Consider the following 20,246-nt stretch of genomic DNA (forward strand, 5'->3'; position numbering starts at 1 on the left):
TTTCATCGGAGAAATGTTAGAGGGTATGGAGTTATGCACCCCCGAAGGAGATAAATAGCCATACAACCTTTAGAAGAAATCTGAAGGCAGCCCTGTACAGGGAAGTGTTTTTTTTAAAAATGTTTTATTATGTTGGAAGCTGCCAAGAGTGGCTGGGGCAAACCAGTCAGATGTGTGCGGTATAAATAATAAAATTGTTGTTGCTGCTGCTGTTATGGAATAAGATGTCCCTATTTTCACCAGAGAAATGTTGGAGGGTATGTGCTGCAGGTGCATCCATTTAAAGCACACCCACCTCAAAATAATAATAATCCTGGGACAATAGTTTCTCAAGGGTGCTGGAAATTGTAGTTCTGTGAAGGCTAAACTGCGGGCTCCCAGGATTCTGGGTGTGTGTGCTTTGAATCATAGGTGTAGAAATGATTTTTGTTGGGAACCTCAGATTTGTATTGATTTTGATTGATTTAGGGGAGTCTGCTGCCCTCCTCCTTGGCTACGCCCATGCTTTGGACGTATGCTGCGTAATGCATGCAGCCTGTGGCAGGTAAAGGTTCTTCTGGGGGGGGTTGGGAAGAGGTTTTCCCAGCCCTATCTGAAGAAGCTGCGGACTGAAACCACGCACGCAGGATGAGACCCTCGCCTTCTTCGCGAGAGTTGCACAAACAGGCAAGCTCCCCTCCCGAGTCCCGGTGCTGAGACTCCCCGGGAGAACAAACCCCGAGGCAAGCGCGCGCGTGACCCACGAAGCCCCCCGCGGGGCCCGTCCGGGGCGCGCGTGTCCCGAATCCTCCGGGCGCGCGTCCTGCCTCTCTCTCTCCGCCCGTCTCTCGGCAGCAAAGCCTCCCTCAGCGCGTCACTTCCCGAGCAAGATGGCGGCGCCCGTGGGGCCCTGAACGATGCGGCTCACTCGGAAGCGGCTGTGCTCCGCGCTGCTGGCCGCTTACTTGCTCTTCTCCCTCTACGCGGCTTACAGCGTCTTCCTGAAGCCCCGCCGCCCGGCTGCCTCGCGAGCTGCCGCCCCGAGGGAGAAGCAGGGGCGAGGTAAAAGGGGACCGCGACGCGCCTCCTTCCTTCCTCCCCGCCAACTCCGCCTCCTCTAATTCTGCCGCCCTGTTTCTCTCTGTGTGACAAGCATCCCCACAGTCATATATTATTAGTAGCAGTATTTAGTTTTAGGTGTGTGTATAGGATTGCAGTCTTGGCTCCTTGAGACGCTGACTCTCTGCACTCCCCTTTACAGCAGGATTTGCATTACAGAGTTTTATGGGGAAATGCAATGTTGCAAGACAAGGACAGGCACATACAAGTCCTACTCTGTTCCTATATGGTGCTTCAAGTGATGTATCCAGGGGACTGGCCAGCATTGGGGGCACACTTCTAGGGGCTGAGGTCCCTTCCGCCCCCCCAAAAAATATTTGAAGGGGCTGACCCTCAAAGTGGATGGGCATTATCGTTGTAATGGTGTGCATGCCCGTCTTGTGATCCATTATGTGGGGGCGGGGCTCACCTGTCCGTTCCCTCCAATATTTTATCTAACCCCTGCTGGCCAGATTCCGAGAGTCCACAGCAGGGGTCAGCAAGGTTTACCTCGCCTGGGCCGGTTCACTCCAGTGGAGATCCCTCTGTGGGTCGGATTGCATGCATGCGTGTGCGCACTTGCCCGTGATTTCCAGCATCTGCGTCTGCACAGATGTGATTTTCGGTGCCTTGGAAGCGAGTCCCCGCGCTGCGCTGGTTTAGCGCAGTGCACAGAGACTCGCCAAGCGGGTGGCTCAATTCGGGGGGGGGGCTCGTGGGCTGGTTAAACGACCCCCGTGGGCTGCTTGTGGCTCGTGGGCCTTAGGTTGCCAAGCCCTGGTCCACAGTCTTGTACCATCAGGTGCTTCCCAAGAACTCCGAAGTGCTTTTAAGAAGAGAAAGGGAACGTGAGATAGGTATATATTGTATTGGGCTTGGTTGTGTTAGAAAATGGTAACAAAGTATAGGGAACGAGATTCATGCAGAGGTTGGAACGGTGTCAGGTTAAGCTTCCCACCATTGTTTTTCATTAAGCAAATCTATTACAAGCAGATGTCAAACACCGGTATTTAACTGTATGATAGTTGAAGCAGGTGTTAATATCAGGTGATTACTTCTTAGTATAATAGACCAACCAGATGCCGTACAGATGTTTTGCAACACAACTCCCATCAACTCTGGCTAGCATGGCCAATGATGGGATAATGTGAGTTGTAGTCCAGCAACATCTAAGAACATACATAGAGCATGTTGCATCAGGCCAGTGGCCCATGTAGGCCAACATCTTGTTCTCACAGTGGCCGACCAGATGCGTGCAGGAAACCCACAAGCAAAACCTGAGCACAAGAGCACTCTCTTCTCCTGTGGTTTTGATCAGCTCCTCTGTCTGGAGCCGAGCCAAGCCATCATGGTGAGTAGCTGTAGCCTTGGCTAGTAGCCATCTGGAGGTTAGCAAAGGCTGATGTAGACTATGTATTGGGCCTTAGAACAAGCTTCAACTCTCTGGTGGCAGCTCTGTGTGGAGCAGTGGAGCTATGTGAAGTGAAGAATGCTATGTGCGTAAGAAGGGTAGGCACAGCGGCTGTCCTGTCTTTCTTTGAACCCAGAAGTCTGCCTAGAAGGTGGATGGGATGGGCCAGAAAAGATGAGGGGCAGAGAGGCTCTGATGTCGTCATGGGAATAAATTCAGGGTTGGCATCAAAACAAAGGAAGAACCCAAATGGGGAAAAGAGACAGATAAGGCACTGAAGAGGAATGGAGAGTTAATACATATGGAAATGGAAACAGTAAGAAATAAATTCGTTTAGCACAACAGACATATCCATCACACTGAAATAGTCATATTGATTTTAACTGTATTTTTTATAACGTTTCTCATTTCTTATTGTATTTTATCGTGTTGAAATTTGAATTCCAAAATACTTTAGCACCTAGTGCAGAAAATTCATTAAGTGGTCTGCTAAACCCTTTGCAATTTCCAAGTGGTCGAAGCAAGGCAGAGTCTGGAAATTACAAGCTTTGTAATAAAAGTTGGGCCTTTCTTCCCTGAATCCTAGCCAATCACTTCAGTTCTCTCCAAGCTACTATCACTATCACTCCTATTACGTGTGGCAACCAAAATGAAGGACAGGACAAGACTGTGGGGAGGGTCCTTACAGTTGGTGAAACAACCAAGGTTTGCAGGAAAATTCTTCCTAACTCCTAAAAGCACTTTAGGTAGGATCAGTCTAAATGTGCACCTGAGCACAGATGTCATTTATTAGCAGTTTTTTGCTTTCCTTTGGATGTGTGCTCTATTGAAAGAAGTGCAAAGAAACAATCCTTTATTCACACATCCAATATAGGCTCGCAGTTCCTATACAAGCACATCTGCCCTCTGGTGTGCATAGGTACAAATAACACTTAGTGAAACAGCTGGCTTGTTTGAATGTCTGTTTCTGAGTTCCTGTTTCATCCGCCAAGCCAGAGCCACAAGGCCTACTAATATTGAGCAAATATCTCAACTGTCGAGATTTTTATTTATTCTTTCTAACATGGTTGAAGCTTACAATAGTTCTCTCTTGCTTCATAAGATCAGTGAAGGAAACTCTCACATGCATGTTGCCATAGTGAACTTTGGGATTTAGTTTCTCTAATAATGGGCAGTTTGCCACATTTTACATTCTTCCATTATCTTGTGTGTGTGTAAAGTGCAAGGAGGAAAGAGACACCAAGGGCTTCAGGTTTAAATTGTGTTGGTCTGTTTGGTAGCCATTGCCACTACCCCAGTAAAAGTGCTCATTATATTTTCATTATATTTTCCATGGCTCAGACTTTTAAGGAAGGCAGTTTGCAGGACCCGTAAGGTAGCCAGGCAGGCATGCAATGGGTGATTTATTACATTCTCCATAATAACGTAAGCAGCTACCTGAGAGAATCTCTCCCTTCTTCCAAAAACAAGAGGGATAAAGACTAATAGGGTAGCTGCTGTGACTTTACTGAGCTCTTGTACATGCTGCTGTTACGTATTGATTCTATGAAGTTAAATGACTGGAGCAAAAATGTAAACACAGTTTCATAAAAGAAGGTAGAAAAGCCAACAAGAGGCAGCCTTACCAGCTGAGCCAAGTGAAACACCGTCCTGGAAGAACTGCTCCCCACAATTAGGATGGAGGAAAGGGGAAATAAATGATCAAGCCTGGTGGGGATGGCGGGTTGGAGAGGAGTGGGACAGTACACATCTGAGGCTCATAGGGGAACCCCAACTGTGTCCCATCAAGAGTTCAAGGCACACAGAGCACCTGCAGGAACTTGGAGAGTTCCCAGAGTTCTAACATGATAGCTTTGTGAACTATTTTCTTGACAATTACCTGCAAGCCAGCCTTTAAAATGGCTCTTACCTTATTCTTCCAATTTTTTCCTCTCCTGTGGAACTGAGGAGACAAGGGCACCATGCATGAGTCATCTGAACCAGAGGAGGTGGCAATACCGTGCCCTATGGTTGGGAGGGTCCTGAAGATGGTTCTGACAGTTGTGTCTCTGTGAGTCATGAGAGGCAGCACTGAAAGAAGCACATCACAAAGAGTTATAACTGACTCCTTGGCAGCTGCCTTAGACCAAGTTAGACCATTGGTCTATCTAGTCCAACATATGCATTGACAAGCAGAGGATCTCCAGTGTTTCAGGCAGGAATCTTTTGCAGCCCAGGGTTAGAAGCTGGGACCATGTATTGTTCTGGTTCCACAAAGGAGCCCACAGAATAATTTCAGCACCATGGAAAGCTCCTAGTAAGCCACTTGTTCTAAACAAGGGTTGGAAGTGAACTGAGGCCTTTTGAGTCTATGCCTCCAACCCACATTTCCCAGGCACTGCCCCCTTAGGGAGAAATAGTCTATTAAAGGGTCAACCCTGTGGCATGAGGATGGACATTTCTACTGTATTCCATGACCTGTTGAATTGGACGGGTACTATTGGGACCCTTGATTCAAGTGAAGGTATCTCCAATCAGGGTGGATTTGATTTAAATCAATCTGATTTAAATCACGATTTAAATCACGATTTAAATCACTAGTCAGTAAGGCTTGATTTAAATCATAGTTTTCTACATAAAGACTAATTCTTGCTGGTATAACTTTAATATGCAAGTAGATGAAGATTTTTAGAATAACAACTTTTCATATTAGTTTTTTATCCCCAGTTTAATGGGTTATTCATATTTGGACAACTTTACTGTTGTACTTAGGAAGGAGAAAAATAATCATTACCTTAATAATAATTTAAATAAATTTATTCAACTGAAACAATAACATTACAGCATATGTTATTTGCTTAAACAAACATCCATGTTTGTTAACTAATTTGGCTAAACAAAAACAAAATATAAATATTTTAAGAAACTTAGACTGTCAGCCCAGCCTACACATGAAAAACTTAAATACTGTCCACTCCAAACAATCAGAAAAATATTGTTTCTATGCTATTCACTGAACTTCTTGAAACTTAGCACTGAAGGGGTTGATTCTGTATTCATAGGTTTATAGAACAATAGGATTAAGGTCTTTTTCTCAACTCTGTTCATGTTATAACATTTTTGCTGTGAAGAAGAGGCATGTGATCTCTGTTGAGTCAAATTCAGTTTTGAGAACTGCAAAAGTAAACCAAGCATCTGTGATAATATCTTGTAGGCAGAGAAACTGCCCAATAATCTTACAAAAACCTCTGGAAGAGCATGACATTGTGAATGGATTAATGCAATTTATTTACCCCAAAAATTAAACATATACAACCTTAAAAAACTAATCTTTATTTCATGATGGAATAACCTTTGGATGGTAATATATTTTCCTCAAAAAGCATTTTTTTTAAAAAAATCCAATTTAAATCAAAAAAATCGATTTAAATAAAAAAAATCCAATTTTTTTGATTTTTTAAAAAAAAATCATTGATTTTTATCCACCCTGTCTCCAATGATCCTGGCTCCAATCTGTGGGCTCTGATGCTGTGGCATTTGGTTCAGTGGCTCCTTCCTGCCAGTCTTGGATTAGCAGCATTAAAATCACCATCAGGAACAAAATATGGCTTCTTAACCAGTGATGTTGTAGCCTTCTGCTTGGTCTCCTGATCATTGCTGGACTTCGGGGTCATGACAGACTGTTTGCATAGAAAGCATATGCTGAGCTATGTTTCCGTGGTGTTTTTTTTAATATAAAAAAAGTATTTATGCACTTCAGGTGTCACAGTTTTAGTATATCTACAGCATGGGCCTGTAAGAACACATTCAACAAAGTTCTGGTGTAATGGTTCATGTTGTATACATTTTTGATACTTAGAACATGCTGTTTTGGGAACTGAAGAATGGAATCCTTGGGAAGTTGATGAGAAAAACGATTTGCAACGGAAGTCTGCAAATAGTCTTCAACTGTTAAAAAAGATGCAAGTGCAACAGGAACAAACAGACCTGAGGGTACAAATTTGGGGGAAAGCTGCTATTGGTAAGCGCTTGTCATTAATGATGTGATTGCTGTTTCTAAATAATATTGCTTCACTCCTTGGGTTCGATCCTTAACATTTCATTATTGAACTGTTGCATTCAGTGGATTTACTTCCTCATAAGTGAGTTTAGGGTTATAATATTAGGCAGGATTCCAAGCCCACTTTGCTGATAGCAAGCCTTGTTAATTTCCATTAGACTAGCTTCCTAGTAGATATTATTAGGATCATATCTTGTAAAATGGAGCATGACATTTCCTGGACAATGACCGCTCCCTTTCTCAAGCTCTGGGAGGAAGACCTTTCATTGCCTACAGACAGCCACCCAATCTTAAACAACTCCTCACCCACAATAATACAACCACCAGACTTAACATGGACACTGGTACCAGAGCCTGCAATAAACCCAGATGCCAACTTTGCTGCCACATACACCCAGACAACACCATTACTGGCCCCAACAACATCCAACATACCATCTCAGGACTATTTAATTCCTCATCCTCTAACATTGTGTATGCCATCAAATGCCAACAGTGCCCTTCAGCTCTCTATATTGGACAAACAGGCCAAACCCTACGCCAAAGGATAAATGGACATAAATCTGACATCAGGAACCAGAAGACAGAAAAACCAGTAGGAGAACACTTCAATCTCCCAGGACATTCTATACAAGATCTCAAAGTAGCTGTCTTACTACAAAAGAATTTCAGAAATAGACTGGAAAGAGAAGTTGCTGAATTGCAACTTATCACCAAGCTCAAAACCATGGAGGGACCTGGTTTGAACAGAGATATCGGGTTCTTATCTCATTATACATGATAAGCGATCTTCAGCCATCTCAACCCTTGCTTTTTCATGCAAAACCATTTGCAGTCGTTTGCGGTCATCAACAGCTATCAGTCAGTCAATCACCCATTTCCACCACCCTTCTGAGTGATCCCCCCTCCCCATCCCCACCCCTCCCCACCCCTTCTCTACATAAGTGCCTGGAAACTTCCATTTCACTGTATCTGAAGAAGTGTGCATGCACACGAAAGCTCATACCAAAATAAAAACTTAGTTGGTCTTTAAGGTGCTACTGAAGGAATTTTTTTATTTTACTTCGATCCAGACCAACACGGCTACCTACCTGTAACCATTTCCTGCCCAGTGATTTAAAAATTACCGGTAATTTGACGACAGACATTAAAGGTTTTTGAATGTACAGGGGCAGATGGGGCTCATCAACCTAGGAAGGTAGCCCATCTAGGAGAAGGAAAACCCTAATCCTAAAACTCCGCTGCCTTGCAGCTATACTTATACATGAGAAAGGCTTCGGGAGTAAACTCCAAGGAAAAGTCCATTCCTGCTACCTTGCTGAGACTCCTCCTTCAGCTCTGGCTCCTGCCTCGTGGGAGGCACAAACCCCTATAAATCTCTGCCCCCTTTCGCTGGATTAGCCTCTGGCCCCATATCTTTCACCCATTCCTTGGAGCCCTGCCAGTCCCTGACACCTTTCCTATTTTTCTGTATTCCTCTCATTGATTTCACACCTTGATGGTGTAAAGCCCTTTCCAATGGCAAATGGACAGACACTCTCTATGATGCTTCTATCTAAGGTCTCTGGAGGGTGTCTTCCTTCAGTACTGAACTGGATGGAATGTTAGCCTGAGAGTGGGATCTGTCAAAGGTAGCCCTGCTCTCAGGTTTTCCTCCCAGTGGGCCAGGGCTTCTCTCCACGCCAAATATCCCAAAGTCTTATATCACCCTGCAGATTTAAGTGCACCTACAGCACTCCTGTAGGTTTCTTGCTTTCTTGTCTGCTTAGATCCTCTCCCTAAAGCACCCTTAATTGCTTTTATTTATTGCAGATCTTTATTTACCTTGTTGAGTTGTGTTGCTTTATTGGAGTTGGCCTGCTTTGCTTCTTTTTAATCTTCATTTTTAGTTAAGGTATCCAGGAGTTCAGATACGTCCCATATCATTCAAACTATAAATCATGTTTTCATAGGCCTTTACCTGTGGCAGCATATCTTTGAAGGTCTGCTTGAGCCTGCTGATGTGTCAGCCCAATGGAGAGAAGGAAGCGTCACAGCAGGGAAATCATTATTCAGGTACCAACTGTATGATACCCCTTTTCAGTTTAGTGGTGGCAGTATTTCATATCCCAGTGAACATATTTAACGTAATTTTGTGCATTAGTTAGTGAAATTGTTCAAATAGAATGTTTATTCAACAATGAGTAACGTGGTATTGCCTGCACATTGGTTGGTACATCTCACCGTGTGTGTGTGTGTGTGTGTGTGTGTGTGTGTGTGTGTGTGTAAATATATATATACTGCTGGTACAACAAGCCTTGGGGTCAGGCCATGAAGAGTTGGCAGCAACAGACAGTGCAGGACAAAGCCTTATGGTGGTCTTAATTTCTTGGGGGAAATTGCACAGTTCCTCTTCATTCCATTAAAAAAATGATAGAGCAAAATCCTTTGAGCATCAGTGATAACTATTATTTAAAATGTCCATCTGGTGTGTTATATTGCATTATTTGTAATACCTGTAAACCTTGCAATGCCTGTGCTTTGTCATTCGCAGCTTCATTACGGGTCCAGCTGTAGTCCCCGGCTACTTCTCAGTAGAAGCTGACAATGTGGTTCTGGTGCTGAATGGCCGAGAGGAAGAAAAGATCTCCTACGCCACTCAGTGGCTGCATTATGCACAAACATTAGTACAAACTCACAAGCTGCAGCATGTTGCTGTTGTCTTGCTTGGAAGTGAACAGTGCAGAAATGAATGGATTTCCCCTTACTTAAAAAGATATGGAGGGTTTGTGGACCTGCTCTTCATAATATACGACAGCCCCTTAGTGAACGAAGAAGATATTTTCCACTGGCCTTTGGGAGTTGCTACGTAAGTCATGAATATATTCAGGAAAATATTTTTAATTTCGCATTTGCCTAAAAATTATGTCCTGTGTATTAACATGTATAACAGTTAATTAAGATGGAATGTATGTTGAATACATAATGCTTTGTAGAATACTTGTATTAAGCAAAAAGTAGCATTTTCCTATTGTTGATAGTGCTAGTTTTCACTTTTGGATTAGGATGATTGCGTTTAAGAATCAGAAATAATTTGTTGATTAAACTACAGTTTTAAGTGGGTGGGAATTCAATTGTGAATACAGTTCCTTGGAAGAAAACTCCACTGGGAACATTGGTACTTCCTTGTGAGTCAACATGTACAGGATTGCACTGTAAATGTGATGTCTTCACAGGTTGCTAATATCTACCAGAATTTACACTGATATTTTATTTTATTTTATTTTTTTAAAAAAGGTTAGGATTGTATTTAAATTAGAGAGATCTGATTTTATATTTGTATACTACTTTTTCTCACTGAGGGGCAGTTGCATAACTATGTCGGTGATATAGTGGATCTGAACACAACAGAATTTCATGAAACATGGTTTTGCAGATATTTGGGGCCCCCAGACTGCACTCTTGGTGGGATTGAAATAACTATAACATGTGCTACTGTCCTGTTGCTCTGTTAATGTTAGCAGATTTGGGGCAAGAAGAGGGGCTCCTCCTATTACCAGTATATCCTCCTCACTATGGGAGCTGCTTATAAAGGAGGTCTTCCCTTGCGGCCTAAATCATAGAATGAAGTGGAATAACTTGTCAAATGGATAATAAAAAGTTCTGGATTTTGAATGTATTGCTGGTACAGTACATTTCTTCAGGAGCTCAGTAGATTGTGCTGTGTTAAAAATAGGCTAAAGCAGGAATAGTGATCCTATGGCCTCCAGATGCTGTGGAGCTCAGCTCCCCACAGCCACAACCGGCATGGTCAATGGCCATAGACAGTCATCCAGTAACATCTGGGGCATCACAGACTGACCTTCCTTGGATCAAAGATTGATACAAATATCACAGAGACAAAAAAAGCAAGGAGAGTTCTTGCGTGCAAAAATTGTACTTGGGGAGTTGTACTCCACTGATGTAAATGTGGTTGTTAATACTGTACTAAGATGGAAAGAGGAGAAAGGACATGCCTTTCAATTATGTGAATGGCTTACATAGAAATGAAAGAATGAAGCCAAATGAATGAAGCCTTTGGATTGACACACCATTTATTAGGGAAAAAAGGGAAGAATGGGGCTTTACATTCTGCATCTTTTTAACAGGCTCACGTAACCAAATAATTAAGAGTGTCATTTAAAAAAAAAAAACCAGTCTCTTCTGCTGGCAAGAAAGTAGATGTAGATCAGGAATAGACAGTTTTGAATGAAATGAAAGGGCAGACTAGCATGGAAAAGGCTGTGAGCAGAGTTGGAGACAGATAAGTTTGACTGCTAAACAGATTCCTATGTATGCATGTCTACTAAGACATAAGTCCCACTGAATGTAATGAGACTTCCTCTGAGGAAAGCATGTGTCTGAAGTAGGCATAATGAAATGTGATTTACAGTCCCGTAAGTACGCTGAGGATTGCAGCCTTCATAAACAAATAGTTCCAAATTCGTTGTTTCTTTCCCTCTGACAACTGCTTCATACACAGAGACATGTTTTATTTTCATTACAGCTACAGATATTTTCCTGTAGTTGAACCGAGTTGGTCAATGCTCCACACGCCAAGACCGTATCAGTGTAATTTCTTAGGAACCATTTATAAGAACTCAACACGAGAGATCCTAGTGGACGTCCTGAAGCAAAATGGACTCGATAAGCTTTGTTGGATTTCAGCCAGAGAAGAGTAAGAACTATAGTCTGTAACAGCAAAAATATTAACAGTTAAAAATACCAATGTTTTATGTTGACTGCATTAGAATTTTGATACCAATTTTCAATAATTGCCGGCATGGGTGTGTGTGTGTGTGTGAGTGTGTGTGTGTGTGTGTGTTGAAATGCCAAAATTGTTGTATGAGGCTTTATGATAAGGGTTCAAATACCATACCAGCACTTTATAAAACTGCTATATGCATTGTGATGTGCAGGTAGAGTTCCAAGATGAGGATGATAATAATAATAATAATAATAATAATAATAATAATAATAATAATAATAGTTTTTAGTATTCTCTGCCCATCTGGCAACAGAACACTAAAAATAGAATAAAACTTCAAACATTAAAAACTTCCCTAAACAGGGCTGCTTTCAGATGTCTTCTAAAAACCAGATAGTTGTTTATTTGCTTGACATCCACAGACATCCACTACCGAGAAGGCCCTCTGCCTGGTTCCCTGTAACCTTACTTCTCGCAGTGCGGGAACCACCAGAAGGCCCTCGGAGCTGGACCTAAGTGTCCGGGCTGAACGATGGGGGTGGAGATGCTGCTTCAGGTATACTGGGACGGGGCCGTTTAGGGCAGGCATAGGCAAACTCAGTCCTCCAGATGTTTTGGGACTACAACTCCCATCATCCCTGACCACTGGTCCTGTTAGCTAGGGATGATGGGAGTTGTAGTCCCAAAACATCTGGAGGGCCGAGTTTGTCTATGCCTGGTTAAGGGCTTTAAAGGTCAGCACCAACACTTTGAATTGTGTTTGGAATCATACTGGGAGCCAATGTAGGTCTGAATGAAAGTCCTGCCATTGATCTAGTTTTCTGTGTATCATCATGTTGCAAGGCGTTGTGAGAAAACAAAAGTGTGTACAGTGATCTGCTTCAATCACATATGATTTTTATGCTCTTATGCCTCCTACAGACACTATGTTTGTAACAATAGCAGAAGGAGCAGACTCCAACTGAGCATCATAATACAGTACAAATTGTATCTTTTTTCAGGTAAACTATCAGGTTAGGTAGTCCTTCTGGTCAGCTTGTAACAAATACTTTTTTTTTTTTAACTTGATGAGATTAGAGGGCAACCTTGTGAGAAGAATCTTTTGAGGCCTGCAATTTCTTTTTGGAAAACTCTGCAGGATATTGCATCTGCTTCTCTACTTTCTTTCTTTGAGATATAACTTTGCCTCTTGTCAGAGTACTATTCAATCTTCTTAAAATAATCATTTAAAAAATCACTTTCAGGAAAACAACAAATGCAATTCTGAAGTAATTACTAGGGAGCAGAACAGAGATGGCTTGATAATCCAAGGCAGGTTAAATTTAATGATTTCGTGTAATATAAATCTGTATAGTTCTTGAGAAAATGGGGGGGGGGGTTGCTTGAGAAGATACACAGCTGTTACTCTTGCCCATACATAAATAATATTGGCAAGTTTATTGAGCTTTAACTTGTAACTATAAACTTCATTTTTTCCATCTTATTGATAGTGAGTGATGTGTTCAGTACCGTACTACCGGTATGCCTTTTTTGTACTCAGAAGTAAGTTCCAAAATGTTTAATGGGATTTTCTTCTAGTTAGATTTGCATAAAATAGCAGTCTTAACCTGAAAGTAACAACCAAAATAATGACATTATCTAATACAGTGGTCTGCATTTTTTCAGGTTTTTCTAAAATGCACTTATTCATTGGCATAGATGTCAGAATATAGTGACATTGTCCAGTCCATGTGTGTGTGTGTGTGTGTGTGTGTGTGCCCATGCATGCACATAGTCAGATGGAAGAGAAGTAGGAAATGGCTTAAGCAGAGGAAATGCTGTAGATAGACTAGAATTTTGCACTTAAAAAATATAAGAAGACACAGAAAACATTTTCTATTTTTGAGCTGTGTGTATGAACGCATCGAATTTGAATGGAAATTCTTTAGAAATACGGTAGTTTGAGAAGTGCAGCACTCAAGGTCAAAGCACTGTTGTTCATTCTCTTGACTATTCCAGTTTGTTATTTTATAAATCGTTTAAAATATGCACTCTTTCTTTCTGATCAACCTCGTGAATAAGTGAAAATCAACATAATGACTTGGATCTGATCCATCTGTTTGTGTCCTCCAAAAGCCCCCTTTGCCCCCTGATAGTCACCTGAACAATGTGGAATGAGAGTCAGGAGGCTGCTGAGATGGAGGAGGAGAGGACAGGAAACATTCCTTTTGTGAACTTCCTTAAGTTAACTTATCTTAGGAGCCAAGCCATTAAGCTCTTTTAAAAAAAGGCAGTAAAGATTGATGAACAACAAAAAGGCAGTAAAGATTGATGAACAACAATCGGGACCCAGGTGGCGCTGTGGTTAAACCACTGAGCCTAGGGCTTGCTGATCAGAAGGTCGGCGGTTCGAATCCCTGTGACGGGGTGAGCTCCCGTTGCTTGGTCCCAGCTCCTGCCAACCTAGCAGTTCGAAAGCACGTCAAAGTGCAAGTAGATAAATAGGAACCGCTACAGCGGGAAGGTAAACGGCGTTTCCATGTGCTGCTCTGGTTTGCCAGAAGCGGCTTTGTCATGCTGGCCACATGACCTGGAAGCTATACGCCGGCTCCCTCGGCCAATAATGCGAGATGAGCGTGCAACCCCAGAGTCGGTCATGACTGGACCTAATGGTCAGGGGTCCCTTTACCTTTACCTTTAAAGATTGATGAAGGCACTGGGGAAACAGTGATGTAAACTATCCACTCCACAGTTCTTAGATATTACTGTTGTGGCTGTGGCTGCTACACTGAACAGTTGCACTGAAAATGTGGTGTGAATCTTCTGTTTTCCGCAAAAATTTGTTGTTGACGAACCATGCACTTTCAGCATCCTTTTGTCTTTTTTTTTTCTAGGTGGTGGCCTCAGGAAACAAATGAGAGCCTTCGAAACTACCACGATGCATTGCTACAGAGTGATCTCACGTTGTGCCCAGTGGGAGTAAATACAGAATGCTACAGGGTTTATGAGGCATGCTCATTTGGCTCCGTTCCTGTTGTAGAAGATGTAATGACACCAGGCAATTGCGGAAATTCATCTGTGTCCCACAGTGCCCCACTGCAATTACTAAAGACCACGGGAGCTCCCTTTATCTTTATTAAAAACTGGAAAGAACTTCCTGCCATTTTAGAAAAAGAGCAAAATATGACTTTGCAACAAAAGATTCAAAGGAGGAAACAGCTTATGGAATGGTATCGGCAATTCAAAGCGCAAATGAGACAAAAATTTATTAGTGCATTGGAAAATTCCTTTTTAGCTAAGGACGGAGGGGGTTAATTGTTACTCTGAATAGACTATAGTGTAATGAGGGTCGTAGGAAGCCAGAGCTGCTTCCCGCATTGTTTTTTTCTCCACGAAATAAAAATGTAAACATAAATGCATGTCCACAATATAAGGATCCTGCATGAATACCAGCTGTCAGTGTTGACGAAATGGATTCGCATGCCACCTTGCAGTCCCATCCACTATGGGACTCCCCAGAGCAGATTTGGTGGGAGACTGCAGGGAGAAAAAGAGGAAAGAACATCGTTTTGCATGAGCAGAAGTCTGCTTGTATAGTGTTAGATGTTGCCTAACAGCCTGAAAATGAATTAAGAACTCATTTTACAAAAAAAGAAAGTCTTGTCACTGAAGAATCTGCCTCAAATCACATCAATAAGTTTATTTGTTTATTTTCAATATTTAGTTACCACCCAATAACTAAAGTTCCTTGAGCGGTTCGTCAGTAAAAATTGAAACCATAGAATATATAATGAAATATATGTTAAATCTAAGCAACGACAAAACCAGCTGCAAAATAACACCAGCAACAAAGATCATCAGTGCAACAGGATGGACAGGCTTAGGAAAACGATGGAGGTATTTCATTGTTTTCCTGACTTCCTGAAAATAGGATTAAACAAAAACACAGTGGGGTTTTAATTAGCTTGTTTGAGTGTGGGATAAAACAGGTTCAGTGAGCAGAATAAAATTACCGGTATCCAAATAAATATTTTCCCAGCAAATAGAATTAATAAAGCTCTGTAAGCTGCTGGTGGGCAGGAAGTTTCAGTCTATTTCTTCCACAGCAGATGAGCTCTTGTCTCCCCACAAACAAGACACTTTACCACTGCTATCTGAGCGTGGGGTTCGTAAGAGGAATTCACCACTTTTGACATAGAGACAGGTGTGTGGTGACTTTCAGATGGGAGTACCGTATTGTAATCTGTGTAGAACTGCATTTGAATATGGTTCAGGAGCTTCTGTTAGTGTGAAACATTTCCACTTGGCTGTTGACATGTACAAGCAGGCACCATCCTGTAATAGCTCTTTTGAGACTCCTGCATTGGCTATCAATCTGTTTTCCTGGAGAGCTCGGGTCCTAATTGCCTCTCTTCTAGTATGAAAAATCCAGCAATCTCCCGCTTCTTGTTCTGCTTTTTTGGGAAGCTCATATTGGCCTCTGCATACTAAACTGGCCTTCCCTGTTTGTAACTTCGTAGTTTGGAATTTGCTCTACCATGGGCTTCTTCCCTGTTAACTTTTGGGAGGCAAGTTAAGACTTCTTTCTTGCTGTTGATTTGAGGGTCTTTGTTCTGCTGACTAGCTGTTTTATTCTTGTATTGTAATTTTCCTTACAACTTGTTTTATGGTTGGGTGTTAAGGCTTTCTGTGTTCATAAAGTGGTATACAAATGACTTAAACACAGTATCAAAATCAAAGTCATAGCAGAGCGCTCCCCTATTAGCAAGGCCCAATTCATGCAAAATAATAAGAATAGTAATTTTATTATTTGTATCCCACCCATCTGACTGGGTTGCCATTCACTCTGAGTAGTAATTTTGCAGTTACAGGTAGGTAGCCGTGTTGGTCTGCCGTAACAGTCGTCCACAGGTTTACCACACCTATCAGCCAATCACCCATTCCCACCACCCTTCTGAGTAATACTTCTCCCCACCCTCTCACTATATATAAGGGTCTGGTGACTTCTGTTTCAGTGTATCTGAAGAAGTGTGCATGCACACGAAAGCTCATACCAATGACAAACTTAGTTGGTCTCTAAGGTGCTACTGGAAGGTAATTTTGCAGTAATAGCTATAGGGGGTGGGGGTGGGGGTATGTACCACAACTACATAATGACTGTGGAGCCCAGATGCCATTTGTATGAAGTGTATTCCCATGAGGGTCTCTTCTTATTTAACCTTGAGAAATGCATACTCATAGGATAGTTAAAAATCATTGCCTATACATGGGGGAATCACTTCAAGCAAACAGCTTGCTGCAAGAAGCAGCCTCTATGTGATTGCATTTTTGGCTGCCATGTCACCAATCCCATATATATATATATATATATATATATATATATATATATATATATATATATATGAATGGAGCTAATGTCTTGCAGGTCTGGGTGGAAGGGCACTCATAGATGTGTAGGGAGGTGTTTGCACACTCCGCAATACTAACGGTTCTACGGAGTACATGCAGTTTAAAATGCATCTATTTTTAAAAAGATGAACTTAAAGTATTAAAAAGAAAGGTTGTGTTGCAATTGTTTATAAGTTGAATATAGTCCAGTTTATTTCTTTTTTTAAAAAAAATATTGATTAAAGATTTTCCTCGTTTACAAAAGCACATGCATTGTCTCTTTCTTCAGGCTGTGTTTTCTACACATCAGTTACATTTGTTGTGAGACATTGGTGTTATATGTAGTGTAGGGTAGGGAAGAAAAGAGGGATGGGAAGAAGGGGGTGGAGTGGTAAAGCTTATGTTCTTTTACTTAGTGTATGTCTGAGGCTTTGTATGGTTTCAGGTTTTTGAGGACCGTATCTATTTCCTCCGGAGGGTGATAAGACTGTCTATTAATTCTTGGTCTTCAGCGGTTAAGGTTAGCATGGTCAGTCCTGCTAGAAATTTTCTGATTCCCTTCTCAAATGAGTTGTGGGAGGTTTATAGATTGGTGTATTTTATTTTATTGCAAATTCTGAGGTTATTTTTTGGAGAATGTTTTGCTGCCATCATTTTTGGTGATGCAATGTATTCTTCTTTTGAGTGATTGCTAATGGTCTGGAGTTTTTCCCTGCTTACTCATAGAAGTGGTTTTTTTGAGTATAGGATGTTGATCATTGTTTTGTTGATTTCGATCGAGTGAGTCTATTTCCCTTCTTTTTTGTCCTATAAGTTTAAGGAGTCTTTTAGCTCCTGTTTGTACCGGTAGTGTGATGAGAGGGCTGTGATATCTTGTTCTATTTTGCTAATTTTTGAGGAGGTTTGTTTTTTAAGGGATGCTTTCTCTTTTATGCAGGCTCCTCTGGTGACTGCTTTCATTGTGTCCCAAAGGAGTGAAGTTGTAATATTGTCTGCGTCATTTTCTTTGAAGTAGTTCTGGAAAGTTTTCGTGAGACTCTGATTAATTTGATTGTGCTTAGGATGGGACTGAAAGACCATGTTGGGGTGGTTCGTGTTTCCTCTCCTATTTTAAGGGTAGCTTCTACTGGGGTGTGGTCTGTGATTTTGATGTTACCTATGTTATTTGACTCAAACAAGGGCGCTAAGCCTTGTCTGAGCAGAATGCTATCCAGTCTGGACATTGTGCCATGGAGTCTAGTTTATTTCTGAGTTAAAAGGGTTGTATCCAATGCTATTCATATTCAGAGCAGTCTAATGAAATTAATGGACTTGGCTATCATACGTCCATTAATATCAGTGTGTCTACTCTGAGCAGAAATTAGCTGGATACAACCCTAAATCATACTTCCTTATGCTCCTTGGTGCCGTACCTCTTGCTTTCCCCAGAGTTTTCTTTGTTTTTCATGGTTTCTGAGCATAACTGTTTCCACACATTCCCCGAATACCATCTTCAATCCCAAGTTTTTCATAACAAGGATTTTTCATCTTCTAATAATTTTTTCCATCCACCCATAGCAATATGGAACAAGCAAAAAAACCAAACAACCCCAAACCATTAATGAATGAAAATGTGGAAATCCGACGAACTAAAACATTGCATATGGCCTCTTCAGTGGTGCTCTTTATTGGTTTTTCCAGAAAGCTAGCCACAAGACAGCTGTTTTATTTTAGAAGGAGGCAGCTGGTACGTGGGCGGCCCTTGTGTAGGGCAGCTGTGCAACATAGCTCAGCCTAGCACAGTCAGCATTCAGGGAGGTCCCCTGAATTTGGGGGGCATTTATTATTATCTGTCCAAAATGGGAATGCCCAGCATTGAACTGCAAATAACATTTCCCCAGAAAACAAAATATTTGTTCAGAAATAACAAAAGGTTCTGCATATAGTACAATATGCAACTCAGTCAACTGGGTGCAAAACCACTCCAAGACTTGGCCAATGTACTGTACACCAACACTGTAAAGTGAAATTAGATGCAGCTAAACCCCACTTGAAAGTCATGCTCTTGCCAGCCAAGAGTTGCCTGAAGATCACAAGAAGATTAAACTTGAAGGAATCATAAGAAATACTAGATCAGGAAAAGAGGAGGTGGGTGCTGGTCTTGGTTCCCCGCCCCCTCTTCCTACTACAATACAGTAGAACGCTTTGTCAATTTATTTTTTACAATAGCAGGTTCATTTTCAGCATTTTCATTATCTGATGGAAGCAAGCCTTCCCCTTGCTTTCTATTTTTTGTTACCAAGGAAACGGCTTCAGCTAATGAAATGCATTTAAATAGTGTGTTCATTTTGGTCTACAATGTTCATTCACTGAATTCCTGATCTTTTTTAAAGTTGCTGCTTTCAAAATATTTATTCTACTCATGCCTTCGTACATTTCCATTTACTACATGACTGCAGTGGCTTAGGGCTCCCAAGGTTTCTTCCCCATCTGGGCTCAACAGGTCTTCCAGTTGCATGAGGAAAACATAGCAGATTAAGCTGTTGCCCATCACTTCATGCACAGGCAGGGGAAAATGTGGCATGCTGAATTTTGGCCTGTCTCAAATGTCAAAAGCAGTCAATAAAAAACATTTTAACAGGCAACCATATGGAAGCTTTATTTAATTTCTTGGACAGAGACACTTGTTTCATACACAATGGAAACCTGCATATCCAAGACAGGCAAGCATCAGGTTTAATGCTACATGGAAATGAACAAACACAAATGTTGGGGCATAAGGACAAAAATAGGACCTTTGTTCTCTTCCTGTCCTTCAAATACTGCCCGATGGCTGGTTCATTGTGTCTCCGTAGTAGAGCAATAAGATGGCAGATCCTTTCCAAGTGGTCTTCATATCTCTTGAAGGATATCTGCTCTTTTACATATCAAGGATGAAAATATAGTGGTTGCTGATGGTTATTTGTATTTTTTTACCTTTGTAAAATGATTCCCACAAGGCAGCTTTAAATATCAAATGATGTTATGCTTTCCCTGTTGATGAGTGCAGCACATGCCTTGAAGCTTCTTCTGCCTGCAGGCATTCATGCTTGTTTGTTCCAGTGATTTCTCTCTACTAATTACATTTAGTAATGTAAAATCCTAAGTCTCTAATCAGGTCTCTTGGGTTTTGAGTACTGGGGCTTGTTGTAAGCAATTTCCATCATCTTTCCTCCAGCCTAAGACATTTCATAGAGGTTTCTGTACTAGCGGTCTTTTAGGCATAATTTCCTTCCTAGAAGAAAGATGTCTCCTACAGGAGACATCATCAAAATAGATTCAAAGGGAAGGAAGGTTTGATTTTGATTTTTATTTTAGACAGCAAAACAGTGGTACAAAAAGCTACGTATAGGAAGACATCACAAGCCCAAGACCCAGTGACACCATCTGTGAAGTACACAACACTATATTAATTTCATGTCATATGCTGGTCAAGCCAAGCCAAACCAAGCCTATCTACCTGATGTGATAGAAGTGGGAGTTTTATGCTCACATTAATCCTATCAAATGGAAAGTCCAGTGATTTAAACAAAAACAAAAACACCAGCAAGGCCTTTTGTTGGCATCCGTATGTGTGGGGCCTTTCCACCTCTTATAACATTAAGACA

At 41.5% G+C, this 20,246-nt stretch overlaps 1 protein-coding gene across 3 annotated transcripts; it reads left to right on the forward strand.

Annotated features, from left to right (window-relative positions):
- The first annotated feature begins 543 nt into the window (after window positions 1-543).
- RXYLT1 (ribitol xylosyltransferase 1) lies at window positions 544-19,244 on the forward strand. 3 transcript variants are annotated; one of them, XM_035128558.3, is made up of 6 exons: window positions 544-1,041; window positions 6,327-6,488; window positions 8,480-8,582; window positions 9,061-9,375; window positions 11,053-11,223; window positions 14,127-19,244. In XM_035128558.3, the coding sequence occupies exons 1-6, from the start codon at window positions 897-899 to the stop codon at window positions 14,545-14,547; spliced, it is 1,317 nt and encodes a 438-aa protein (XP_034984449.2). In that variant the 5' UTR covers window positions 544-896; the 3' UTR covers window positions 14,548-19,244. The 3 variants fall into 3 exon arrangements, with proteins under 3 accessions (XP_034984449.2, XP_088532712.1, XP_088532713.1); XM_088676587.1 differs by lacking the exon at window positions 544-1,041 and adding an exon at window positions 2,405-2,428; XM_088676586.1 differs by lacking the exon at window positions 11,053-11,223.
- The last annotated feature ends 1,002 nt before the right edge of the window (window positions 19,245-20,246 follow it).

Source organism: Zootoca vivipara, chromosome 9 (assembly GCF_965207765.1).
Source record: "Zootoca vivipara chromosome 9, rZooViv2.hap1.1, whole genome shotgun sequence".
Taxonomy (NCBI): Eukaryota; Metazoa; Chordata; class Lepidosauria; order Squamata; family Lacertidae; genus Zootoca; species Zootoca vivipara.